This window comes from Nannospalax galili, unplaced genomic scaffold (assembly GCF_000622305.1).
Source record: "Nannospalax galili isolate Female #2095 unplaced genomic scaffold, S.galili_v1.0 scaffold684, whole genome shotgun sequence".
Classification (NCBI taxonomy): Eukaryota; Metazoa; Chordata; class Mammalia; order Rodentia; family Spalacidae; genus Nannospalax; species Nannospalax galili.
Window position 1 is genome coordinate 21,238 of NW_008351729.1, and position 27,785 is coordinate 49,022.

The following is a 27,785-nucleotide window of genomic DNA, read 5'->3' on the forward strand; positions in this document are numbered from 1 at the left end:
ATGCTGGAATTATAGCCTTGCACCAACACACCCAGTTTATGCAGTTCAGAGAGGTGGGGGTGGAGCCCGGAGCTTGATGGATGCTAAGAAAGCATCCTACCAACTGAACAACGTTCTGAGCCCCAGGCTGCACTGTATTATCTGAAGGTTAAGTGAGATCTTAAAGCTTTCTGTGAAGGTTTCAATTTGATAGAAAAATCTGCTCAAAAATAACCTGTAGTTTTATGTCCCAGGTTTGAACCTTCAGCAGACAGCACATGGGAGGCTTTATCTCTTATTGTATTTTATTTTATTTATTTTGCGGGTGTGTGTGAGTGAATGTGGAACACAGGGAACAACTTGTAGAAATCGCTTCTCTCTGTCTTCCATGTGGTGTCGTCTCAGAAATTGAACTCAGGTGTTCTAGCTCAGCAGCAAGTGCCTTTGCGCACTGACCCATCCCACCCTTGGACAGATCCTATTTCTGAGGGCTTAGTAACATCACCGAGTCATTGTGCAGACAGAAAGGGTATTCAAACACTGGCTGCCATTCCAGCCCACCTGTACATGTGTGTTGCCTGTTGGCAATTGTTACTCTAAACCCCAAATCCAAGGACTCCAAACTGTGGTTCAACCAGCTCTTTCCAGCTCGATTGCCTGTGGCGTCCTTCCGACTTGCAGCTCGCTGTTCTCAGGACATGCCCACTCTCGCCCTTCTGTACTAGGCCCTCTGGCCTGGAATGATCACCAACCACCCTGTTAGCACTCACCACCACCTTTATTCACCCAACCTGCATTCAGCCCTGGCAATATACTGGGTCAAATGTAATTGTAATGCCTTCTGAGTTCCTGTGGGACTCTGCCTGTAATTCTTCTTCCTACTGTGGTATGGGGGTGAAGGGTCAGGTTCAGCCATCTGTCTGTGTAAGTTCCCACCCAGACTCTTCCTCTGACGTGGCATGATAGTTTTAGAAAGTTAACTTATCTGATTATATTTTACCTGTCGGGGGAAAGGGAATGGGATCAAATGAGATATGCATTACAAGGTGCTCCTGTTACCACGTGGACAGCACCAACAGCAGAGGGAGCAATATGTATCATGATCCGCATCCTGGAACTCTTTATTGGAGGCTGAGTGCCTCCTAGACCATCGTTAGCTCCACGGCCTGGATATTCGGTGTGGGCTGCACCAACAGGCTTTGTATGTGGCAGAACTCTGCACCCTAACAAGGCCTTCAGCATGAAGGCCTGTGTATCTCTTGAAACTTGAGAAACACTTGAGTGAATGCAGTTGAGTGAATTCAGTTCAATTCAGAATTCACTTGAGTGAATGCCGTTCCTGAAGCTGGTGTTGGTATGATTTTAGAATTCCCATTTGGGAAACAGAGACTTAACTCTGCACAGGCCATATGGCATCACTTACTTCTAAAGTCCTTCAGATTACTGGTTCTCAAATGTGTTCCCTGGACCAGCTACAGCAGATTCACTTGGGAATTTGTTACCATGCAAACTTTCAGGTCCTTTTGACGTACGCTGCAGGTTTCAAAAGTGCATCTGGGCCACGTGTGGCTCTTTCGGCCTGTGTTATTTTCTTGTTTACTGTTCCATCTCTTACAGAGGCAGGTGAGGTGGAGAGTCACAGGCTTGCGTTGCTTCCGTGTTCACCCGGCACCTGCTGGTGCACTTGTCCCCGCAAGGCCTACCCGTAGCATTTCTGATGGATGGAGCACACGGCTCTGCGATTGACCTGCATTCCCTGTGTTGTGTTTCCTTTCATTTTGTTAATTTTATTCATTTTTTGAATAGGTGATAAATGCACATGGTTCACAATTCCCAAGGTCCAAGAGTTCACAGTGAGTAAGTGTCTTCCTGCTCCTTCTTCACAGGCTTTCAGTGATCTGTCCATCACTGTGAACATTTATTGAGCACCCACTCTGTGCCAGGCACTGTTCTGGGGACTGGATAGGGGACAGGCCAGATACCTCCTGCCTGCATGGTGCTTACCTTTTGATGACCGCTGTCCCGTAGTTCTCCACTGGTATTCTAAGTTTCCTATATCCATCATGCTGAAGTAGTTAGAACTAGGTCTCTATAGTCAAATCAACAGACTTTGAATCCCACCTCCCCATATGTTAATAACCTTGGGTTGCTTATTCCATCACTGCAAACTGGGTTTTCCTGATCCTGAAACAGAGAGAGCAGGTGGAATGAGTTAAGATTCAAAGCCTCAAGTGCAGTGCCCAGAACACAGTAAATGCTCAATAAATAGAGGTGTTGATTGTGGTGATTACTCTTCTGTCCTGTGGTATAGACCAAAAATGGCTGAAGGATTCTTCTACTCAGTCATTTTCATTTTTTCTAAAAATCACATTTTCTCTAAAAATCACATTTTCAAGCCTAACAGTCGCCAGACCTGTCTAAGATTGATCATCAAGTGCTTGTGTGTGCAGTTGTTGCTGAGTTCTAAGAAGCCAAGTCCTAACCCATTGCTGGAGCACGGAGACAGCACTCCTCCTCGGGATCTCCGTCCTCCGGCTTCCGTCGTGGTATTTGGAAGTCTGGGGCTTTTCTTTTTGGGAGAGGGGGTTTTGCCCTGCTTTACCTTTTAAATGTTATGAAACCCATTATCTTGGGGAGACTCTGCATTTCACAAGAATGAAGCCCTTCTGAGCAAAATTTCTAGTTATATTTTGGTATCGTTATTTTAAGAAACTTTCTCCGTGACACAGGTCTCCTACCAGATAGAAAAATAACTTTCAGTTCCTAGAGAAGCAACACAAGTATTTCAAGGTGATGAGATTCAGATGGGAAAATATTACAAGAAAGTTACATATAGAGGGGAGGGGAAGGGGGAGAGGAGAAAAGGGGAAGAGACGAGAGAGAGAGAAGAGAACACCAGGGCAGGAAACTTCCCACATTAGGTCAAAAACTGTTTCCTTTCCTCCAGTCGAGAAAGCGCTAAAGGGCGTGGGGGGGATTGTAAGGCAGTTGAGTATGTTGCATCGCAGACTGGACCACTGACCTGAAACCCGAGGAGACCAGGCGTACCTGTTTGGACCACCGCAGCCCTGATGAATATCTCAGTGTATTCTCTCTTTCTTTGTCTCCCTATTCCTGACTCTATTTTGTATTGTTTTCCGGGTAGACAGAGCTTACAGATGTGTGGTCCAGTGTAGCACAGGGATTCCTTCTCTTTGCCCAGACATGGTGTAGCTGAGGAAGAGGGACTGGCTGGGAGGTTGGAGTAAAATGCCTCCAGTGGCATCTTTATTCCATGACAGGAGGTTGGGAGATTGTGGTCGACTTGAGGAGCTTCATGTTGTGTTTAGAATGTACCCTGGATTCCCATAGATTGTTGACAGCAGTGTATTAACAGAACGTCAACGCTTAGCAAAGCAGGGAAAGGCATCAAGTCAGTAGTGACGGAGTCGGCCCTGTACTGGCTGCTGGCCCGTGCCTCCACGAATCATATAACACACTGCAGAGCTGCAGAGCTTAGGAACCCATCAGAGGCAGGTTAAACAACCAGCATGTGACCTCTCACTGACCTCTGGTCCCAGTCATTTCTCCTTTTCCTGTTGGCTACTGATTATAGAGTAACAAGCTATCTCTGAACTCAGTGGCTTAATACTTCATCTCCCATGGTCCTGTGGCCTGACTGCACTCATGGGACCTTTGGGATCTTTCATGAGATGGCTTCAGAAAGCAGTTGAAATGGGAATCATACGACCAGGTATACAAGGTGCCGTCATCGAACTCTGGCAATCTCGGCTAAGATGTCTGGAGACTGGACACACACACTCCCTCTCTGCCTTCCTTCCCCTCCACCCCCGCCCCGTCCCCTCTCTCTGTCTCCCTCTCCTCTCTCTCATTCTTCCTCTCTGTCTCTCCCGCTCCCTCTTTCCCTCCTCTTGATCCCTCTCCTCATTCTCCTCCCCCTCCTCCTCTCTCTCTCTTCCCCCCCCATCACTGTCTCTACAGGTGACTACCTCAAGCTTCTTTACAACATACTGTTTCCATGTTAATTACATTTCTCACATTAGACCAGCCAGGAACAGATGAGCATTTCCAAGAGGCTCGCAAAGAACCTGCAGGTTTCTTAATCTCAAGCTTAGAGGCCTTGGAAAATCACCTTCCCTCAATTTTATTGGTCACAGTTCTATCCAACCCGCATTCAAGTAAGGGCACCACACATTGGAATGAGAGCGGCAAAGTTCAGTGGCAGTGTAGGGAGGGAGGGCATCTTGAGGGACTAATGCCCTCCTCACCAATAGGGAGTCAACCCTATTAACAGTGGAAGGACAGTTATCAAACAAGTATGGAACCATAAATATGCTTATGTGCTTCCCATGGAGTGAAAATATACAGTCCTTGATGCTTTGTATGTATGTACAACACTCCCTCAATGTCCGAAATACTTAGTTTCTATAAAATATAATATTAATATAATATATAAATATTATAAATATATAATATATTAAATATTTCTGATACCGAAGGAGTATCATCCATTAACAGAATTATCTTGGTTGATTTATAAATATTTGACCTGTTGGTAGGCAGCTGCCACTAACACATTTTTTTTATTATTATATAGGGGATTAGAGTCAATTCTGTCCTTTAATACAGTTTATCTCATTTAATTCTAAATTTGATAGGCAGTGGGCTGTACTGTGTGATAATTATGGAATGTTTTTCATTGAAAGGAGAATGGATTAATTCTGTATTTCAGTCCTTTATTCATCCAATGCAGAGATACTTGTTGAATACCTGTGCTGAGCCAGGTCCTGTTTTAGGTGTTAGTGGCTGGATTTTGCCTTTACCAGAGGAAATAGTAGCAGTTCAAATGGGTAAAGATGAACCCATGGGCAAAGACATCTGGGAAGAGAAGGACATGTCACACAAGAACCAGCTGATCAAGGCCTCAGCCTGCCTGTTCTTTCAAGCTGGTGTCCCAGGAAGGCGTCAGGGGCTCTCAGAGGGACCCACGTTTATCATCCCAGTTTCCCAAAGGTTCAAACTGTGACTCGGAGCAGTTAAATGGCATTTTGAAGGTTGCTCGGTCTATACATGGTAGTGCTTGACTTTGAACTTACTGTGAAAACTGAATTAAATAATAGTCTTGCTTTGATTATTTTTGTTGTTGTTAGGGCTTTGTTTTTGAGACAAGACCTCCCTACATAGACCCACTGACCTGGAACACACTATGTAGACTAGACTGGCCCGGAACTCACAGAGTTCCCCCTTTCTTCCTAGTGCTGACATTAAAGGCATGTACCACCAGATTCCATATTTTTCACAATATTTTATTGAATTTTTGCAAATTTTAAAACAATATACTTTGATCATGTTTAGACCCCCTCCTGTCTGCTCCCCTCTGATAACCCTTGCCAGATTTCTTCTTTTCTTTCCTTTTTGTTTTATGTATATGAGTGTATTATTTGCGTGTGTGTAAGTGCACCCATGTTGTGCAATGCCCTCGGAGGTCAGAAAAAGGCAGTGAATTTAGCTGCCACGTGGGTACTGGGAATTAACCCAGGTCCTCTGCAAGTTAACCACTGAGCCAAATATCTTCATACTGTGTTAAAATGGTAAGGACATGCTTACTGTCATCCAGGTCAGTGAATTTTAATGAATCTTTTTGAAAACAAACTACTTATTTTTATTTTTAATTATGTATATGAATGTGTGCGTGTGCGCATGTGCATGTAGGTGCCCAAGGAGGTCAGAGGCATAAGATCGCCTGAATCTGAAGTTACAGGTGGTTGTGCACTGCCCGTGTGGGTGCTGGGAACTAAACCCGGGTCATTTGCAAGAGCAGTGAGCACTCTTAACTGCTGAGTCATCTTCCTAGCCCCTTACTTCATCTTTGACCAGATATATCCACAGCTCCCTCCCTCCCTCCCTTCCCACACAGCTTCTTTGGTTTCATGGTGACTATTCTGAAATCTAAGAAACTTGGGGCTGGAGAGATGGCTCAGTGATTAAGAGCACTGGCTGCTCTTGCAGAGGACCCAGGTTTGGTTCCCAGCACCTATATGGCAGCTAACAAATGTCCTTAACTCTAGTTCCAGGGGATCTGATGCCCTCTTCTGGTCTCCTCAGGCATTGCACAACCATGAACTTACATATATGTAGGAAAAACACTCAGACACATAAAATTAAATACATCTTTTTTAAAAAATAGAAAATAGAAACCTGATTTCTTTGAAACTTTACTATATGCCTGTCATCAAGCTTAATCCTGGAGAAATACGGTATCACTGTAGCATGCAGATTTCAAAAACAAGTAAAGCAACTAGCCTCTTTATTTAATTTATTATTTAATTCCAAAAACTCTTTACGGGCACTTCAATATGCATGGCCCAGGAAAAAGACAGCGGTTAGTCCAAAAGATCCCACCAGGCCATGAGAGAGGCTTTAGTGGTAATACACCTGCCTAGGGCTGTCACAGGAGGAACGTCCATCTGAGATGGTCGATGGAAGGTGGGAGAGCTTCTAAGAGACAAAGAGGGAAAGATTAGTCGGTGGGGAAGAAAGTACACCCTGCATAGGTTCAGAGTCTGGGAGGTTAAGGAACTCTACGGACTGAAATAACTCTGACAGGTGGTCAGGATGGTATGGGTAGGTGGCCAGAGTTGTGGATAGGTGACCACAGTTGAGGCTGGCCAAACCCTTCAGGGAGGGCGCCCTGCATCCCAAGTACTCATTGGAAAGTTTGAGTAAAAGGCTTTGCCAAACAGATTGTGAAAAAGCACATTAGCATTTGGCTTTCCCTGCCTGAACACTGACTTCTTTTCCCATTCCTCCTGGGGCTGGGGAATCTTCCTAATTGGGAACAGTTCTCAGAATGTGGACACTATAAATGGCTTTTACTTCTATGGTTACACAGTCGGTAACAGTGAGACTGAGCTGATTAAAACACCACGTAACAGACCATCGCAACATTAGATGAGTCATTCATTCATCCCTCCCGCACTAATCAGGGAGAACAGATTTGTTCCCACCTCCCTCACTGATGATTGTACCACACCAAGAGGCCAAACCCGGAATGGGAGGGACTCACAAGGCGTCATCCCTAAATGAGAAACTATTGGTAGTTGATGGCTGCTGGGGGAGGAAAGTCACTTTTCTCTTGGGGTGGGGCTTGACACCCATGCGCAGACGTATGGACAGCACTAACTGGCCTCTGTTAAACAGAAGAGGGAATGAGGCGGGGAGAGGGAGGGTAGGGAGAGGGAGGGTTGTGCTGGGGGATATGAGGGAAATGGTGGTGTGGATATCATCATACCACACTGCATACATTATGAAGTTCTCAAAGAATAAATGTAAACCACAAACATCAACTAAAAGGATGTGGTAGCCGGCTGCCTTCAGTTTCACATGCCCTTACTTCTCAGCCTAATTATCCAGCTATGGGGATACAAAGGACTGGCCCCTGGGGTGTACCCCAGTGGAGTGCAGAGGCTTGCTACTCCCACTGCTGACGTGAGAGCAAGTTGTAGAAGTGTGGGGCTTAGTTACAGAAGGGAGAACTTGGAACAGTAAAATGTCAGTGGCACCTCCTGGGCCCTGCCTCTACCCCTCCAGGCACTGCCACACCCCCTGGGCTTGTCATACTTTCCTGGGACCCCTCAGGAGTGAACATATTTGAGAGCGGAGAAACTCCCACCCAAAGCCCCAAATTGAGCAGAATGCCTGTTGCTTTCCCTCACTCCGTGTCTCTCTCTCTCCCCTCTCTCTCTCCCCCTCCCCCCTCTCTCCCTCTCCCTCCCTCCCTCAGTCTCTTTCTCTGTCTCTCTCTCCCCTCCCTCTGTGTGTGTGTGTGTGTGTGTGTGTGTGTGTGTGTGTGTGTTTTGGTCTGTTGATCTGTGTCTCCGTGGTATGTGTGTGTTGATCTGTGTCTCCGTGGTGTGTGTGTTCCCAATCTCATGTCCCAGCTGCTCCCTGGCCCCGGTTTCCCAACCTCCACCCAAGGACAGGCCCGCCCTCTCTCTCCTCCCCTTCTTCCACCTGACAGGGACCATAAATAACGAGGCTCCTGGTGTTCCCAGCTGAGAGCAAAGTTGAAAGTTTGCCTCGGCTCCCAGCCACTCCCAGCCTGGCCAATTCTTTGTTCCCTAACAGTGTTTGTTTTTCCTCTACCTGGCTGAGCTGTTTCTTCATTCATATTTGAGGAGTTGCCTCCCGATTATGCACTGGGCCCTAGCTCTCTCCACTTGTGAGGGTCTCAGTTACCCAATGGGGCCAGCGCTGGTATCAAATTACTGAAAGTCTACACCCAGGCTGTCCTCATATTTACATACAAATAACTCCTGGGCTTGCATTTATGTGGCCCTGGGTCCTGCTGCGGGCTTGCCAGAGCAGTCCCTAACCCAATCAGAAGACACTTAGTTCAAAGGATGTCTGCGGAGTGATCAAAAGGACATTCCATCCGTCTCAATTAAGTGTTGCCAGATAACATTTTTCTAATGCTTTGGTCTGAAATTTTTGAAAATCTTCGAAGTCTAAAGCGTGAGGAAAGATGTGAAGTTCCTCATGAGGAGGCGCAGATGCTGAGGCGAACCCTGTGGCCCTGGTGAAGAGGAGAGCGGTCGACCCGGGGAGGGGTTTGCTGGGGCTGGTGTGGACGGTTCCTCTAAATCCCTGCTTCAGGAATTCTTGGAAGCCTCAGGAAAGTTCTCAGGCCCGCGTGGTGGAGATGGCTTTACGACAAAGTAAGATCTTTAACTCGTCCTTGGCGTGTGCTGGTTTTGTTTACCATGGAGTAAATCTGCAAATAGGCCAGCTGTAAATACTTAGAATAATAATCTTATTGTACCTGGTAGCTGTGCAAAGTAGTTCTGTTTCGTTTTTACGTTTGCAGAAACAGTAGTGAGCAGTGTATTTTTAGACTTGATTGGTTGCTTTAAAGTTGAGCTCCTGTGGTTTCATGCGTTTAAATGAATGGAAACTCTAAGTGGAGCCGGATGGAGGAAAGGGAGACTACAGCGGCCGACGGGTCAGTCTCTTTCCTCTGAGAGAACCTGACATAATACACATTTAAAAATCTCTTTCAGCTCGCCAGTCTGTGTCCAGAAAGGGAATAAAAGTAACTTTGAGAAGAAACAGTTTGACTCTGTGGAAGGAACTTTCCACCGCCAGTGCTAGGCTTTGGGAAGGACGGGAAACATCCCAGAGGGCAAAAGACATTTGAAAAACCTGTCCCGTTGCTCTTAGAATGTGGTTTTCCGTGTGAGGTCATGTTAGGCGTATGCAGCTAGTAAAAGTAGTTTACACGGTTTAACTCTTTGTGTGGACAGCTAAAGAAGGGTCCTGTGGCGCCCCTTTCCAAAGGCTGGAGCCCCCATCTCATCTCTGATGAAGACACAGGCGTTTTGCAAGTAGACTTCAGGAAGGGTGAACAGCTGGGCTGACTTGTTAATCTGATTGGTTTGGGAACAGCTCAGAATTAATGTGTTTCAGGATCTCCCCTGTGAGCAGTTAGAACTATCAATAACTTGCTACTATCAGTAGATAAGACACATACTGAAATCTTGCGAGGAAACGGGTTTGGGGGAAAAAAAAAAGTCTCTTTTCAGGCATATGAGATGGCTCTGATGGTAAAGCCCTTTCCAAGTCTCAAGACCTGAGTTTGATCTCTGGAACCCGCCTAGTGGAAGGAGAGGTTGAATCTCCACAGGTTATCCTCTGAGCTCCATGTGCACTGTAGTATGCGCACACACAAATAGATAAAGAAACAAATAAAGGTTTAATTAAATAAATAAACTTTTTTTGGTCTTTTTGAGACAGGGTCTCCCTGTAGCCCCAGCTGTCCCAGAACTCACTATGTACACCAGGCTGGCCTTGAACTCAGAGATCTGTCTGCCTCTGCCTCTGGAGTGCTGGGATTAAAGGCATGCGCCACCCCGCCCGGCTAAGAACAGTCATGAAGACAGGTCTTTTTTGCAGTCTGTGTCCATTCAAACAAACTGCCCTCATCATGGATGCAGTAGGAAGAACTCACCCACTGTACCAGGCGGGGGGCAGAGGTCAGGTTTCCACACGGGTCCTCCACACTAGCGCCCCGTGTGATACTTCAGCTTGCCCCTGAAATGATGTACTAAGCTCTTCCAAAACTTTTTCCTTCTGTGTGGCAGTCACAGAGCTGCCCAGGGCACAGGGGACCGTTATCATGTAGTTGGCTGAGGAGCAGTGGTTTTCTCCGTGACTGCTGGGCATCCGAGAGGGAGAGCTTCTGACTGTGACATGTGTTCTCCATCTGCAGGTGAAGATGCCATCACAGGGGACACTGACAAGTATCTGGGGCCACAGGACCTTAAGGAACTGGGCGATGATTCGCTGCCTGCGGAGGGCTACGTGGGCTTCAGTCTTGGTGCCCGCTCTGCCAGGTATTTGCTTTCAGAGGTCACTTACAGCCGTGACCGCTCATGAGCCAACATCATTTCCATCTTTTGCATGAGTCTAGAATGTGCTCTTTGAAAGCAATGTGAATTTCATGGAATGTTCTTGACTTAAACATACATGCTCTGCTATTTTCTCTTGAGGTTTTTCAGTCCTTAGTTTCACGTGATAGAACATGTTAATTATTTGCTCTTTCACCCACACAAGCACAGTACCATGAGCTCACTGGGGACAACCAGTCTGTGTCCCACTTTTCAAAATTAAAGTTTGCTCCACACTGGAAGAAAATTCTAATTGCCAATAAGTAAGGAATGTGTGTGGATTATTTTCTGTTCTTTCTCTGCTATTGAAAGAATTAATTTATAGTCGATACTTGAAAGACCACATCCTTTAGAAAAATACTCTATTAAAACTACCACCAGGCGTGGTGGCGCACGCCTTTAATCCCAGCACGTGGGAGGCAGAGGCAGGTGGATCTTTGTGAGTTCGAGGCCGGCCTGGTCTACATAGTGAGTTCCAGGACACCTGCGCTGCAGAGAGACCCTATCTCAAAAAAGACAACAAAACAAAAAAAACAAAACAAAACTATCTACCATGCACACACTGTCTCTCATGAAGTTGTTTAATTAGTTTGTTGGCAAAGGGCCTGGTAGTAGTGTACCAGGCACTTATCAAAAGTCGCAGGTGGGACCGGTGGTAAATTCAAACCTTACTGTTGAACGTTTGTGTATGGAGAACTCGACTCACAAGTTTCTTAGGCTGTGTGAAGGAAACAGGACCCTCTGTGTCTCTGCTGACTTCTTTTTTCCTGGTGTGTTTGCTGACAGTCAAGTTATTTTAAAGCTAATAATTAAACCTCCTAAGCCAGAGCCCCTAGGACATTTTCCTATAGTTTAAGGATCTGTTGTAAAAAAAAGTTTCATTGTCTAGTAGTAAATGGCACTTACCACAAGGTAAACCCAGGGGTCTGTTCCCAGTGTGGTTTGTGGTACCAGCTTAGATACTATGTTGACTTTTCTTTCAGTTTGTCTTTTAAAAATAGAATTCTGAATCTCAATAGCCTACTAGAACTTTTTCTTTATAAGTACACTTCCTAAAAGGCCTTCAAATATGATTGGAGCAGGTATCACAAGAAGAGAGAGGGGAAAAAAAACTTTAAAAATGTGAACCATTTCAGGTAATCACAAATAATAGCAAATTATAATTGAAATCATATGGATACTTCTAGGATCTTAAGATCATCTTGTTTAGAATTCTGTAGCTTTTGTAATCCCACAGTTAGCTGCCTTCTTTCCCTTACAATTCTGCACATCTGTCATTTGTAGAAAATTCTAGAAGCTGGTATCTAGTGACATGTTAAACCTGAGTATTGCCTCTTTTAGATTGTTAGATAATTTTACAGCTTTCTCATTTCTAATTTTGAATGCACCATTATTTGTTGCTATTATATGTAAGTCATCTCTCTCATGTTGGCAACTCATGTATGCTCAGAGGCAAATATCTTTCACAGACTGTAAGGCACATCGTTAGAATATTATCATGTCAGTTATTGTGAGTGTGGCACATGAAAGGGTCACATTCAGCGTGTGATTCATTCAACCATAACATGTTTTTTTTCTTTCTTCTCCCCTGTCTGATATTTTGCATTCTGTTTCTCCTGGTTCTCCTTTTTTCTAAAATACGTTTAAAATAGTCCCAAGATAAGGTAAGAAGACACATCGCTTTTGTGGTGTTTCTCTGCCCATCCCTGGCTCCTGTTTTCGTTTTTATTTATTTTCTTTGGCATCGTGCTGTGCTGTGCTGTGCTTTTTAATTTTTTTTTTTCCTGCTCAGCTCTAGGAAATCAGTTGTGATTGTGAAAGTGAAAATAAATCTGTGAAATGTCCCTATCTAGAAGTGACCTACTCCCTAAGGAGTTCCTCTCCCTTAACACATTCTGTACAATGCATGATGGAATTGAAAAGATTTTGTTGGATTGAAAGACAAAGTCTTGTTTGTTTGCTGGTTGCTCTTTATTTCAGTTGTTCTAGATGCGCTAGTATAGTTTAGAATTCTGAGGCATGTTTTTCTAACACATCCTGCATTTAACACTTAGGTTACACTGATGGCTACAAATAATTTAGCTGACCTCAGTTTTAAAACAACTTAATACTTTCCAGACTCCCTAGGTAAATAATCAGCACTTCCAGTTCTCGACAGGCTTCTGATGAGTTAAGGAGTCAGAGTGAAGCTTGGTAAAGTTCGTGGGTCTATCTGCCTGGTGGAATTTGGTTCGGAATGATCAGGAAGGGGAGCCTCGGGTACCTTCAGGGTTCACAACGTGAGCCCTGCTGTGCCTAGCTCCCAAGTCTCAGCTCTGTTCTGCTGTTGTCACTCACAAATAAGAAGGAGAGGATGTTGACAGTATCAACAAATCTTAGCTATGTTTAAAACCTGAAATTAAGAGGCTGGAGAGAGAGATGGCTCAGTAGATAAGAGCACTGGCTGCTCTTGCAGAGGACCTGGGTTTGATTTCCCAGCACCCACATGGCAGCTAACAACTGTCTATAACTCCAGTTCCAGGGGAATTCAACACTCTGTTCTAACCTCTGCAGGCATTGCACAACATGGGCGCACTTACATACGCGCAGGCAGTACACTCATACACGTAAAATCGAAATAATACATAAAATAAAAAACTGACATTAAAATGAATATGTAACCTCTTTTAAAAACTTTGAAATGTTTGCCCACTTAAGCAATAAAACTAGTGTCTACTGTTAATGTGTCGAAGGTGCCAATCCCAATATGAAGGGGAAAAAGTGTGGTTCAGAGAGGCAGGAAGTGGGGCTCCCGGTACCCCTGGAATCCCATCAGTGGAGCAGAATAGATTGGGGTTACACGTGTTCAGAAAGGACACCGACAGTTAGGTTGGCCACCCATCACTGTGGATCTTTATATCCAAATTAGTTAAAATCTGGTGTACTTTAAAGCGATTCTTGAGCTGTGAGATCCACAGTCCAAGTGCTCAGAAGCCACATGGACCTCTGGCCACTGATACTGTACAGTCCAACTCCAGCCCATCACCAGCGTCGGACAGGACGGGACAGGGTTGACTTAGACTTCCTGCTTGAGGGACGTGTTCACTGATTGAATAGAAAGAAGGTAGAAAAGAATCGCACAGAGTGACTGAAAGAAGAGGAAAGAGGGAGCTGGGACCATATGCCTGGCCTCCTGCTGGGGAAGCCCCTCCATACCTGGACAGTGCTTCTCAGAGTCAACAAATATTTGCTGAGCATGTTTGACAATGACCATAGAAATGTGGTTACTTTTGAGCTGCAGTCCTAAAGGAATGCCCCTACACTTCCACGAAGGTACTCGGAATAATGTGTATAAGATCATAAAGGAGGCTGCATCCATTTCGAGTAATGTTTAAGACAGTGCTCGGTGAGGCAGAGAGATGGTCCTGTGCAGAGAGAGCCATCCTTCCTTGTTCACGTCTGTGCTGTCTTCCCATTCACAGACACAAGGCAAAGCCAATGCCGAGGTCTGATTGGTCCAACTGGTGAAGACACAAGCCGGTTAGGTCTGGCTTATCAGTTAAGTGGGCAGTGAAAAGAATATTGATTGCCCGTAGTCCTCATTCCTATACCAAAAAGGACCCCAAAATCAAAGGGCTGTGTTCTAATGCTAATTGGGGATATTTCGTTGCTGGGAGTCAAGTCTAGGCTGCCCTTGAGCCGTTTCATATTCTGTAGCTGTGTTTCAAGGACAAGATGGGAAGCCTCATCGCAAAGAGATGAGAGCGTGTTCTTTTCTGACAGCCTGCCAGCTGAGGTTGGGGTGGGGGTTCCAGAGCAGATCCTCACAGCCACCATCCTCCTCATTCCCAGAGGACTGCAAAGTCGTTAATCCAAGACTCAGATGAATTGTAACCTTTGCATGACTTACATGGATAGTTACAATGTTAATAAGTCCCTTAATCTACTGGTTTTGGACTAAAAGTCAGTACATCTGTGGGCAGTGCACCCTGCTGAGTTCAGGGCTGTGTGTGGAGGAGCTGAGAGAGTCTAAGAAGGGAAACAGTGACTAAAGTAAGGATGAAACACGTAGAGCCAGTGCAACCAGGGTGTCTGCAGGAAGCCAGAAGAGAGCACAGGGCCTTTGAACGTCTTCTCAAGGCCAGGAAGATGACAGGGGACTCGCGAATAGGCTCATTTCTTCCTTCTTGAAATTTTCCTTGAGTGTCAACTACACACTAGAGCTGTCCACATGCTAAACCCACAGATGGTTTGCAAAGACTTGACCAACATGTCATGCCGGACACAGTTCCATTGGGTTGTGCAAGGCAGGTGAAGGTGGACCTGAAAGAGAGGCAGCTCCTCACACTGGGGCCTCCTTGAAAGAACCAATTGTCAGGCAGAGATTCCTCCCCACGTCGTGTTGACTAAGCCTTACAGTGGAACATCCACTGTCCCCATGCATTTCAACTCACACATCGATTCCAAATTGGCCTCATTTAAAAATCTCAATCATGAGAGTTAGTATGTATAAAGTGTGTCCTTGGATGTCAAGGATTTTACTTTTGATGATGTCTTAAAAAATGAAAAACAGATTTGTTGATATTTTTAGCCATCTTGCCTGTTTTTAAAGTCGCATGCATTAATTTTCTTTCATTCATCTCATCATCACCTCCCACTGTTGATGGGTAACTGTAAATACAACAGCCTCCGCTCCTTCAGTTCGGATAGGTCCTACACCTTGAACAGAAGCTCCTACGCTCGGGACAGCATGATGATCGAGGAACTTCTTGTGCCGTCCAAAGAGCAGGTACGCACTCTTGTTCTCTGGTTGCTAAGCTTCCATTCACGTGGTTCAATCAAGCTTTTTATCCTAGAACAACAAAAAATATATTTGCATGTTTGGTTTTGCATTTGTGAATTTGTGGGTACTGGCCAGCTAAAAGCCTTGACTGTTCTATAATCAGAATGTCTCTCTCTTTTGCAAGCGAGTCCCTCACATCCCACAGAGGGGAACTCGGGAGGCCCTAGAAAAGGTACCCTTTCTCATCTCTAGGTCAAATGTGTTCTCTGTTTTCTTTAGGGAGAGTTGATCAGAACTGTTAATGTTACTGCCATTATTCACATGAATGTTTGCTAAGCAAAGTGTATATGTGCATCAGAATTGGCTAGAATGGTTTATAACGAGCAGTTACAGATTAGATTGGCTGTGTTTTTGATTCTGTGTCTCAGAGCTGCCTGTGATGAGCCTTGTCAAGGCGTGATCATATTTTCTTTCTTCCCCCAGATTATCTGCTAGATTGATTCAGTGTTTGTGTAGGTTTCTTCCTTCAGTGCTTATGGTGGCGTAGGAATTGGGTTGATGATGTAAGAAGGCCCAGCATCAGAGTCCTGCTGTCCATGGACTCAAGATGTTGCTAGAAAAATGTCTCAATACTCACAGTGCCTGATTTCAAATGTACACAGCAGTGATCTGCTGATGGACGAAACTGTTTGGATCATAAAACTCACTGAAAGATGGATTGTGGCATGTGAGCAATGTCAATCAGTGGTGAAATAATCCCACACAGAATCACCACACAAGGTGACGAGTGGCAGTCCCACGCAAGCTAGAGTTCAATGATGAATTATCAGTCTTTTGTCTGGAGATGTGGAAGTCACCCACAGGTAGGCATTGTACTTCACAATGACCTGCAGTGAATGTTACAGTACACTATCTAGAACATTCTTAGCAAACAGGCCTTACAGAGGGAAATACGGAGGTTGTTTAGTATCTGGTCAGACATTAAAACAACTTTGAGAAATGACTATCGTGCAGAAGTATGTCATGCATTTTAGGTGGGTATGCGAGAGACGCCTTGTCTCAGAAAACAAAGCTAGGCTCTTGTGTGCGTGGTGCGGCTTTGTCTGATCACGTGCTGTTTTCATGTTCCCACCGGGATGAGATGCTAGTAGATGCCTTGGTAAGATAAGAGTGTAGTACCCACCAAACTTAACAGTACAACAGACCAAAGGAAACTCCCTGGGGGGGGGTCCGTGCCACTTCATAGTCCTATAAAACAAGTGAGGGACGCCCGATTACATGTAATCATGGCCTGTGTTTCTGGCTGGGTGCTTGTTTCAGAGCTAGAACTGAGATATTCTCTACCACCAGCACCACCAGCCATCCCTTTCACCACTTCCTGCAGCGGAACTAAAGCAGCACACAAGTCTTGACAGTGCCCCCTTGCCCTGCTGGTTCGCCTCTTGCCTGGTGGCTGTTACCAAGCCACACTCAGAATGGAGGGCACTCAACTGATTTGTGAAAAGAATGGAAAGTGTGCCTGAGGACGTGCTGGATAATTCTCTCTCAGCTGTGATGCTGGCCTTGACCTTACACAGGACAGTCTCTGTTCTGATGGAATCCTTCTTCAGGTTTTTCAGGAATCAACTAATTAACACACCTATGTATTTCCACATGGTTCATCTCCAGGGATAGGGACAGATGAAGCAAGGATCAGAGAGTACATGTTTTCTTGTGTCTGTGTGTGTACGTGTGTCCACATGTGTCACTGTGTGCCTGTGAAGACCCAGTGTTGTTGTCACCAGTCGTTATTGACTGCTCTCTGTTTATTGAGGCAGGGTCACTCCCCAAACGCAGAGCTTGCTGGTCTGGCCCTTCCGGCTTGTTTCAAGGACCACCCATCTCTGCCTCCGAGTGCTGGGACTGCAGAGTGGCCACCGTGCCTCCTGACTTTTACATGGGTGCTGGGGATCCAAACTGGTCCTCACAGTTGTGCACCAAGCGCTTTGTCCACTAAGCCATCTCCCTCACTCACTGCACTGAAAAAAGTTAATTGTCGAATTTAGGTGCTAGGCATGTGGTATTCTGTGTAGCTTTTTTTCAACTTTCACACAGGCTAAAAAGAGGTGTGTCAACTGGAGGCCCCAGTGTCTGGCTTATGATGGGGGAGAGGAAAACAGCCGGTTTCTGGAAAGAGCAACCTTCAGAAAGAATTCTGTTACCTGTGCAAGACTCATGAGATGCATTTACTTCAGAAGGGCATAGATGTTCTTTCAGTCAAACATCAAATGATCAAAACTGAATAGTCCATCTTTTGTGCCTCTAACTCCACATGTAGGAATTTCAGAACGTAGTTTCACCAGGGTCATGACTGTAAGAAAGCACAGCATACATTTGAAATGTTTAGAATTCCTGAAGCAGTGATCCACGACTTGTCAGATTTAAAGCCATGCATCACTTTCCAGTTTGAATTGCTCTTACAGGTCAAGGTGGAGAATGAGTAGGAATTAACTCTGTATGAACTTTCCTCTGAAGAACAGGCACCACCCTTGCAGAGCACAGACTCTGATCTGTCGGCCTGCTGACTCATCAGTTTGCACATTAACTGCAGTTAAAGTACAGCTGAGATGCTGGGTGATCTGCCTGGGGTGCCACCCCCAAGATCCCGGAATCCCAGGACACCATGGGACCGCAGGACCCCATGTGTCTTTGTTTCTTTTCCTGTTGCTGTGATGAACTAGCCAGTCAAAAGCCACTTAAGGAAGGATGGGTTTATTGTAACTCATGGCTCAAGGCACAGTAAGTCTGGCATGGTGGGAAGGTAAAGGCAGCAGGAGTTTTGAAGGAGCTGGTCATGCGGCCTCCACAGTCCGGAACAGAGCACAGTGGATTCATACTAGTACTTGGCTCTTTTTCCATTTCATACAGTCCAGGGTCTCCTGTTGGGGAAATTATCCCACCCACAATTAAGTTGAGTCTTCCCACATCAATTAATGTAATCAAGATACTCATCCCCACCCTCCAGTCATGCCCAGAGGCCCATCTCCCAGATGATTCTAGATTCTGTCAAGTTGACATCTAACACTAACCACCCACTGTGTGACCCAGGTAAAGGCAGGTGTGGATGGCAGAGCTGGAGAGGGAGGTGAGAGAAGTGAGTGCCCTCAACCCCTGCCAGGCCTTAACCGTGGTTGGTCCATGAGCCATTTCACTCCCTCTCCACAGGGAGCAGATGCTCCTAACTGTGATCTGGGTGGTCTGTGCGCTCTCCTCCTCTACTGTCCCTGTCCGGCCCTGGAGATGCGCTTCTGACTGGGTAAATGTGAACGAGATGACTAATGTCTCTGTCAGCACACTGTAGAAAATGTGCCTGCCTTGGAGAATCTCTGGGAGGACTTTGAACACCACAGTTGCTCAGGTCCTGACTCAGTTGGCCTGGGCGGGACCTTGGCCTGAGATTTTTCCATTACACCCAGAGCTAAATGCTGCTGACTCAGAGCTCTCAGCTGCACGTGCGCAAGGCAATGACCTGTGGCTCTGTGGAAAACAAGGTGGGCACAGAGAGACTCCCAGTGGTTGGATCCTGGGCACGTATGGTTCCGAGCACTGCAGAGGTGATGTACTCAGATGTGTGTCTGTACTGACCACATCATCTCTGACAACAGGCTATACTGACCATGGCATCTGTGACTACAGGCTGTGTCTCTGCCCCGTCTCCTCACACCCACCGCGTTGGATTGTGCCAGCACTGAGCATGTGGAGAATTCCATTTTTACTCCCTAAACAAAACCGTATAGCAGATGTTTCCTCAACAGTTCCATTATATGTAATCTAGAGATGGTTTAAAGTGCATGAAAGGGCGTGTGTAGATTTTATGAAAACACTGTAATCTAGAGATGGTTTAAAGGACATGAAAGGGTGTGTGTAGATTTTATGAAAATACTGTGGCATCTTATATGGTGGACTTGAGCCTATAACGATGTAGGTACTGGCAGGGGTGGGGGCCCCAAAGCCTTCTTCATGGACCTCACATACAGCTACGTATCAATCAGTCATATCTAACGTAATGTGGTCTAGTTTGTGTGTCAGGGTGTTGTAGAGTATCAATTGTGTTTAGGACTTGGGATGTAGTTTGGTTCTGGTAGAATGCTTGTCTAGCATATATGAAGCCCTGTGCTTGATCCTGAGTACCAGAACTGGACATGGTTGTCCATACCTGTAATCCCAGCCCCTGGGAGGTGCAGGCAGCAGGAACGGGAATCAAGACCATCCTTGGCCATAATAAGATTAAGCCAGCCTAGGTACATGAGGCCCTGTCTCAAACAGCACCCCCTCCCCCAAACAAAAAAGAAACACGAGTTCATTCGGCTGGTGAGATGGCTCAGTGCCACCAAGCCTGATAACCTGAGTTTGATCCCTGGAACACACATTGTGGAAGGAGAGAACTGACTTTCTCAAGATATCCTCTGAACACACACACACACACACACACACACACACACACACACACACACACAAACTTAAAACATAATAAAATCTTTTCCAAGTAGATGTTAATGATGAGAAGGGATGAGTCTAGATGGAAGCCTGGCCATCTGCGGTGAGTGACGTCACCAGTGGGTTCCTCTCGTCCAGTATTCGTATAGAATGCACTGTCTGACGTGGCTTTCGAAGGCCTGTATGGTCCAGATCAGCCCACCCGTTTGTACTGAGAACCAGGTGTCTAAGTGTCCAGAGGACCTGGCAGGATGTCTATGACGTGGTGAAGGTCTTCATTGAGCTCCTCCTGTGTGCCTGGAACTATTCTAAGTGTCTTACCAGTTTGCTTTTCTTGCATATCATACCAACCACAGGAAATAATTTGTCATTTGTCTCCTTAAAAAGATGAAGAGTTAGTTGCCACAGGACTTCAGTAGCTCGCCCCAGGGGGACACCTCAGAAGTGGCAGAGTTGCTGGCAACCAGGTTCCAGGCTCCTCTAAACACCAACAATATCCATCATCATTGCCCAGTGTGGGGAAAAGCCAGTAATGAGTCCAGGGGTTTCACAGCCTATTCTCCACAGGTCTTTTACCCGGTAGTAATTTTCTTATGGATACAGTTTGTCTATCTGGCCCACAGTTTTTTAATTATATTTAAACATGGTATATTTTTTTCTTTTTTCTTTTCTTGAGACAGGGTCTTCCTGTGGTGCCAGCTGGCCTGGATCTCACTATGTAGACCAGCCTGGCCTTGATCTCATAGAGAACCACCTCCCTCTGTTTCCTCAATGCCGGCATTGAAGGCATATTCTTAAAAGTGATTATTTCTAATTATAATAATCTTTAATTCATGTGCTTTGAAAAAACCAACGAATTATAACAGCAACAGATAAGGCTTCAGCAAAGGAATGGAAATGTTTGACCTTTGGCCAGCTTTCTGTCTTCTTGCCTGCCATAGTCGTTCCAGAGTGACTGGAAAATTCCTGCACCCAAGCCCTTCTTTGTCGATTTAACCCTCCTCTCCTCCAAGGATGAAGGTTCCTTTTCCTGAATCAAAGTGATGGCTGAACATAAAAAGTGGAATTGTGCCAACTTTTAAGACTCACTTGAGACTCTCTCTAGCCTTCTTTGCTTTTAACATTTATTATTTGTGTATGTGTGTGTTTGTGCATACACGTGTGTGTGTGGAAGTCAGAGGGCAACTTGCAGTAGTTGCTGTGTGGGTTCCAGAGATCAAGTTCAGGTTATCAGGATTGGTGGTAAATGTCTTTACCTGCTGAGCCATCTTGCCAACACTGGCTTGCCTTTTAAAACATTCATTCGTTTATTTTTATTTTATGTGTATGAATGTTTTGCCTACATGTATGTAAGTGCACCATGTGCATGTAATGCCTGCAGAGTTCAGAAGAGGGCGTCCAATCTAGAACTGGAGTTATGGATGATTCTTAGCAACAAATGTGGGTGCTAGGAATGGAACCCGGGTCCTCTGCGAAAGCAGCCAGTGCTCTTAACCGCTGAGCCATGTCTCCAGCCCCTGTGTAGTCTTTTGAAAAAGAAAAGCTCCATTAAGATAATTAAGGAGACGGTACAGTACAAAGTTACTACAAGTGGTACATGAAGCCAAGTGAGCTGTGGCTGGATGCAGCCGCGCCCGCACCACCCAGGTGTACCCACACTGTCCAGCCTTTATTCTCATTTAAACCAGCAATGTAATTTCAATAGTCCCATTTTCCAGTTGAATGTGGGTTTCTGTCTTTACTAATATGCTGACTGCCAGTGGGAATGGAATCTACTGTAAGCAGTCAGGTGTCCATGGCAACACAGGGACGCTTCCAGCCTCTTAAAGCAAGCGCTAGATTCTATTACCTCAGGCTTTCTCTCTAGAAATAGATATAGATGTCTAACTTTAATAAAATAAAATGGGATGAGAGATGCTTAAGAATAGCTATAAATGTTGGTTTTCTGAGGCCCCTCCTTGCCCCCATTTTTCAAAGGCCTCTTGCTAGTTCTGTGGAACAAACACCTTCCATTTCTTGCCATTCTGTTCACTTGGGAGTGGTACGAAGGGAAAAACCAGGGCAGCCACCCCGCAGTCCTCCTTCCTCTCCTCAGGCTGCTTTCCTGGGGCAGACTTCTCTTCAGACCACATTTTTCCCACATGGTTTTTGCCTAAGGGATTAGGTCCTTTAAATAGTGACCTAATTCTGTAAACACTAAAGCCACACTGAGGGGGCTACCACAGACATACCAGCGCTGGTCACATCTTCAGACCTGTGCTCTCCTCACTGAGTTTACAGCCTAAGAGTCCCAGTGCTTTTGAATATGAATGAAATTTGGTCCGTTTTGAGGCAAAGATGATTCGTGTGCTATCCACTGACGTCTTAGCAAGGAATATGCAAATTGGAGGCCCTTCAGCAGGAATGGTAGGCTTGATTCTTAAGATAGGAACAAAACATTGTCAGTTGTCTTAGAAGGAAAGGCTATGTCCTCCAGAAGCCTAGCTGTGTAAGTTTCTCTCTTCTGTGTCACCCCGATGACACCCCACTCCCACAACGTTCAGCAGCACGCTAGCATGTGACTCTAAGTGGGGCTCAGAAAGAGACATGGTGGTAGAACATAGCCAGCCTCAGATTAAAGATTTGCTACAGATTGTCCCCAGGAGATAAGCACCTTGCCTGGTGACATTTAATACACTGCCTTCTTCCTCGAACTGCTTGGCCAGCAATACTTGGGGATCCATTCAACACCAGGCAAAGATTGCTCAACAAGATTACAGATTTGTCTGAAGGTGGAGAAGTTGGTGTTGTGAGTTTCAAAAGTCAGAGTGATTAGTTGGGATCTTGAGCTGGCTGGTGACTTGGTAGCAGGCTCGGCTTTCAGGCCAACCTTGATTAGCCTTCTTTTGTTGACTTTAAATAGCCAATTAGCTTGAAAAATTGTAGTCTCAAAATAGTCTTAGCAAGCCAGTGCCTTTAATCGCAGCAGGCTGGGTGGTGGAGGGGGGGAGAAGTGGATCTCTGAGATAGAGGCCAACCTGGTCTACATAACAAGTACCAGGCCAGCTGGTACTGCAGGGAGACCCTGTCTCAAAAAAATTTAAATAAATAAACATATAAATAAATGAATGTCTTAGCTGGACCTGCTGATACAAACTTGACATCCCAACTATTGGGGAGGCTGATACTGCAGGCAGGAATATCATGAGTTTAAGGCCAGCCTGGTCTACATAGCAAGGTCCTGCCTCAAAAGAAGAAGGAAAAAGAGACTAAATGGTAAAGGACTTCCCTAGCATGTGCAGACCCTAGGTTCAATCCCCAGCACCAGAAAAAGAAGGGGCATAAAGAAATCCAAGACAATAGTTGATTTAAAAAAAAAAATACTTTACAAAGAGGAAAAGAACTGCTTTAATTTTTACTCTGTTGCTTGAATTTAGGGCGTTGGTGTTCTTGATGTCGTTGGTTCTCATATAGTGGCACGCTAGCCTCAAAATCACTGGGTGGCTGAGGCTGGCCTTGAACCCCGGCTCTTCCTGCCTCTGCCTTCTGTATACTGGGTTAGAGGTGTGCACCGTCATGCTTGGTTTGAGTCAAGTTTACTTTTATGACTCTTTTTTTTTTTTTTCTGGTTCGTTTGTTTGTTTGTTTTTTAAAATAGGGTCTCATGTGGCCCAGGCTGGCCACAAACTCACTGTATAGCTAAGAGTGTCCTTGAACTTCTGATCCTCCTGCCTCTACCTCTCAAGGGCTGGAATTGCAGGTGTGCACCACCATCCCCAGCAGAATCTATTTCTTAGAAGATTGCATGCTGTGTTAGTTTGATTTTGGTTACTGTGGTAAAACATTATTACCCAAAGTGACTTATGGAAAGGTTTATTTTGGTTTAAAGCCTCTGAGAGATAAAAGTCCATCATGGTGAGGAGGCATGGCATGGGGTGGTGACGGAAGCTGAGAGTTCACATCTTCAACTGGAAATAGGAAACATACTTCCTCCTGCAAGGTTACCCCTCCTGAAGACTCCATGACCTCCCAGACAGCGCTACCAACTGGGGACAAAGTTCAGATACTTGACCCTGTGGGGTCATTTCCCATTCAAAGCACCACACGTGCTGCTTATGCTGGCCAATCTCCTTTCATGCTTTGAAGCTTCCTTATGAAGTAGATGCTGCCATCTGTTTACTACTGTGGATGTGATGCATGTGTACACTGTGTGTGTACGTGGTGTATGGATGTGTTTGCTCATGTGCAGCCACAGTGTGTATAAAGAGCAGAGAACAACTCTGGGGGAGTCAGTTCTTTCCTCTTACTGTTTGTGTCTCTGTGCTCCACACTTGAGGCTAGCTGGCCCACAGGCTTCTGGGAAAGTCTCCTGCTGCCACCTTTCACCTCCTTGTAGGAATGTCAGCATTTCGGGTACAGGTGAGGGAGAGAGCTCCTCACTATCACCTCACCAGCTTGAGGAGTTCCCCAAGAGTTTTAGGGACCTCATCTTGGACCAAACCAGGATTTGTGGCTTTGATACTGAAAAGAATTTCAGGACCAGCCAGTTTATGAGGCAGCTTTTATTAAATATGCTTTAAAATAGGCATAAGCACAAGGATTGTAAGAAAGAGAGATACCAAGAAGGAAGTCAGACACACCCAAGTGCGGACCGGGCTCCTCAAGGGAGAGTCAAAGCTCACTGTTTCTACGACAGTTTTGATGGAATTCGAAGTTACTGTTTTACCACAGTGGGTGGGTCCTGAGGGACACCTGGCAGGGTTACAGTTGACAGTGAAGTCTAGCCCACCAAGATAATGGAAGATAGGATATCTTGTAAATAGTTTCGAGATTCTCAGGCAATGTCTAGGGAAAAGAGAGGCTCTAGTCAAGGCCGCATGCCCCCAGGCCTTCAGCGGAGCCCATAGCTACTTTAACAGGAAGTAGCTAAGCAGGAAAGGAGCATTAATGTGTAGGCAGCCTGTACAGCAAATGTGCTGGATGAAGTTCTCACTTCTCGGCTGGTAAGAGGCTTCAGTAACTCCAGGATGATGGGCCTTTGTTCTAGTTAGCGGTCTGTTGCTGTGGTGAAACACTGACCATTACTTCTAAGATGAACTGGGGAGGAAAAGGTTGCTTTGACTTACAGTTTACAGACCATTGTCAAGGGAAGCCAAGGCAGGACCACAGAGAAATGCTACTTAATGGCTTACTCCCTTGCCCCTTGCTCAGCCTGCTTTCTTATACAATCAGGGCCCACCTGCTCAGGGCTGGCACCACTGTGGGTGAGCTGGTGCCAGCACTCAGCAGTCAAGAAAATGCCTCAGACACATTCACCCCCCCCACCAGTCTGGTAGAGGAAGTGCCTCAGTTGAGGTCCCCTCTTCCCTGGAGTGTCAAGAACAGCTGGAGCTATCCAGCACAACCCTTTCCCCTCTCTGTCCTGTCTCAGGGATGCTGAGATTACAAACGTGCATGACTGCATCTGAATTTTGACATGGGTTCCAGGGATCAAACTCAGGTCATCAGGTTTAAATTGCAAATGCTTTTACCCACTGAGCCACCTCCCTGGTCCCAGTCCCCTTATTTATTTATTGGCTGGTTCTCTATATAGACCAGGCTGGCCTCAAACTCACTATGTAGCTCAGTCTGGCCTCTGACTGGTGGTGATTCTCTGTCTCAGCCTTCGAAGTGCTGGGGTTACAGGCAGGCAGCACCACACCCAGCTGAAATAGGTATCTGCAGTTTACAAGGTCTCTGCAGTTTACAAACAGAACCCTGGGGTTGGGAAGAACGTGCAATTGCTTTGTGTCACATATTGTTTAGGCTGGAGCACTGAAACCACAGACAGCTGGAGACAGCTGCATGCCTGAAGCCCATGTCCTGACTGCTCCTGGGTGGTGCAAAGTGGTAGATCTTAGTGAGGCACTTTGGAGTGGGAGGGGCAGTTTCCACAGGGACTGAGGGTTGAACCCAGGGACTTGGACGTAAAAGGGGAGTCCTCTGCCACTGAGCGCTCTCCTCAGCCAGAGAAGTCTGTGCTTATCCACTGTGTTTCAGTCCAGTGACTGCTCTGACTTGTGCCTATGGTCTGAAAAGTGGGCAGACTCTGAGATTTACACAGAGAGATGCAACTTTACATAAATGTAAGAAGTTGGGGCTGGAGAGATGGCTCAGCAGTTAAGAGCACTGGCTGTTCTTGCAGAGGACCCAGGTTCGAGTCCTAGCACCCACATGGCAGTACGAACAGTCCTTAACTCCAGTTCCGGGGGAATCTGACGCCGTCTTCTGACTTTTGCAGCATTGCATGACACGGTTGCACTCACATACATGCAGGCAATACACTCATACACATAAAAATAAAAATATTAATTTTAAAGTTAACAGGTGGTTGTGACCTACCCGACATGGGTGCTAGGAACTGAACTTGGGTCCTCTGGAAGAGCAGTACATGCTGTTCACCTCTGAGCCATCTGTCCAGCTCCATCAAGTCATTTAATAATGAATGGCCTGCCACTTGGAGATGGGGAAGCTGGACTATGGTGGAGATCTAGTAGAAACCCACAGAGCAAAGGAAATTCCTTAAGTTTATACTTTAGAGGGGAGGGACTCTGAGCTTAGAGGGGAGGGGTCTCTGGGGAGGGGTCTCTGGGGAGGGGTCTCTGAGTTTAGCAGATTAATGAAGGTGCTAAGTAGGATGTAATGTAGTAATTTAGGGAGCTAATCCTGTTGTCCTCCTCTACCTTGGGACTGCTGTATGCTAGGAGTTTACCACTTAGGAAAGATACTAGATAAGATAGAAAATGTGACTGCTACCCCTAGGGCAGCCTCTGTGGTATAATCCCTGATTTCGTGTGCGTGTGTGCGTGTGTGTGTGTGTGTGTGCGTGTGCGTGTGCGTGTGTGTGTGCGTGTGTGTGTGCGTGTGTGTGTGTGTGCGCGTGTGTGTGCGCGCGTGTGTGTGTGCGTGTGTGTGTGTGCGTGTGTGTGTGTGTGCGCGTGTGTGTGTGTGTAAATGCCATGTGTCTATGGTGCGTGTGTGTGTGTGCGTGTGTGTGTGTGTGTGTGTGTGTGTGTGTGTGCATGGCAATGTAGAAGTTTCAAGGCATTTTTCTAATAACTGGTCAGTCCAGGCTCACAGAGAATCGAGTGTTAATATTATCTACTGAGTCCCGCACTGCGGGAACAGAGGTTTAGACATGCAATTCACCACTCTGTGGAGGGCCCCGGTCGCACTGACTGAAAGCCTTGTCCTCCTTTTTTTTTAATTTAATGTGTATGTGTGTATTGCCTGCATGTAGGTAAGTGCACCTGTGTCGTGCAATGCCCACGAGGACAGAAGAGGCTGTCAGATCCCTGGAACTGGAGTTACGGACAGTTGTTAGCTGCCGTGTAGGTGCTGGGATTCAAACCTGGGTCTTCTGCAAGAACAGTCAGTGTTAACTGCTGAGCCGTCTCTCCAGCCCCGTCCTCCTATTCTTTGATTGGTGAGAGAGCCACCCTCATGGTTTCCCCTTGTGCTGGTCTGGTCTACTTCCAGGGTACAGCGCGCTTTGGCAAGCCTTGGATTGACTGCCTCATCCAGCTGTCTCTCCGTGAAATCCTGTTTACCATTCTTCAGATTAGATGCCCTGTGTACCTGTGGTGCTTTGCGTGTGACCTGTTACTAGGCGGTCTATTGGGCACTGTTGGTAGCTGTCAGAGGCACTGGCTAATCTGCGGGACCACCTTTTGCAGGCTCCCAGAGGAGCAGAGCTGGTAGAAGGACCTGTGGATCCATCCTGGATCTTAACTGTGACATTCAACATTGAGGGCTGAGAGTGAGCAAGTAGGGAGTGACCTACCATTAGAGCCCTCAGCCCGTCCCCATCTTCTCCTTCCCCCCCTCTTTCTCCCCTCCCCCTTTCCTTCCCTCTCCCTCCTTCCCTCCCACCCTCCCTTTACCTCTCCCTCTCTGTCCCCCTCCCCCTCTCTCTTCCTTCCTCTCTCCTTCTCACACTTGTTCTTCCTCCTCTTACTCTTTCTCTCCCTTCTTCTTCCTCTCTCTCTCCCTCCTCCTCTCCCACTTCCTCTCCCTCCTCTCCCACCTCCTCTCCCTCCTCTTTCTCTCTCCTCTCTTCTTCCCCTCCCTCCCCCTCCTCCTCTCCCACCTCCTCTCCCCCTCCT

The 27,785-nt window shown here is 46.2% G+C and overlaps 1 protein-coding gene across 3 annotated transcripts in view; it reads left to right on the forward strand.

Moving 5' to 3' along the window:
- Positions 1-27,785, forward strand: part of Ank3 (ankyrin 3) — a gene marked incomplete at its 5' end in the record, with an annotated part of 136,964 nt that overhangs the window by 19,821 nt on the left and 89,358 nt on the right. For 2 of the 3 annotated variants that reach the window (XM_017802098.1, XM_029553903.1), the window contains 2 exon segments: positions 10,247-10,370; positions 15,090-15,192. In XM_017802098.1, coding sequence (XP_017657587.1) covers positions 10,247-10,370; positions 15,090-15,192 — 227 coding nt within the window. 3 annotated transcript variants of the gene reach the window in all.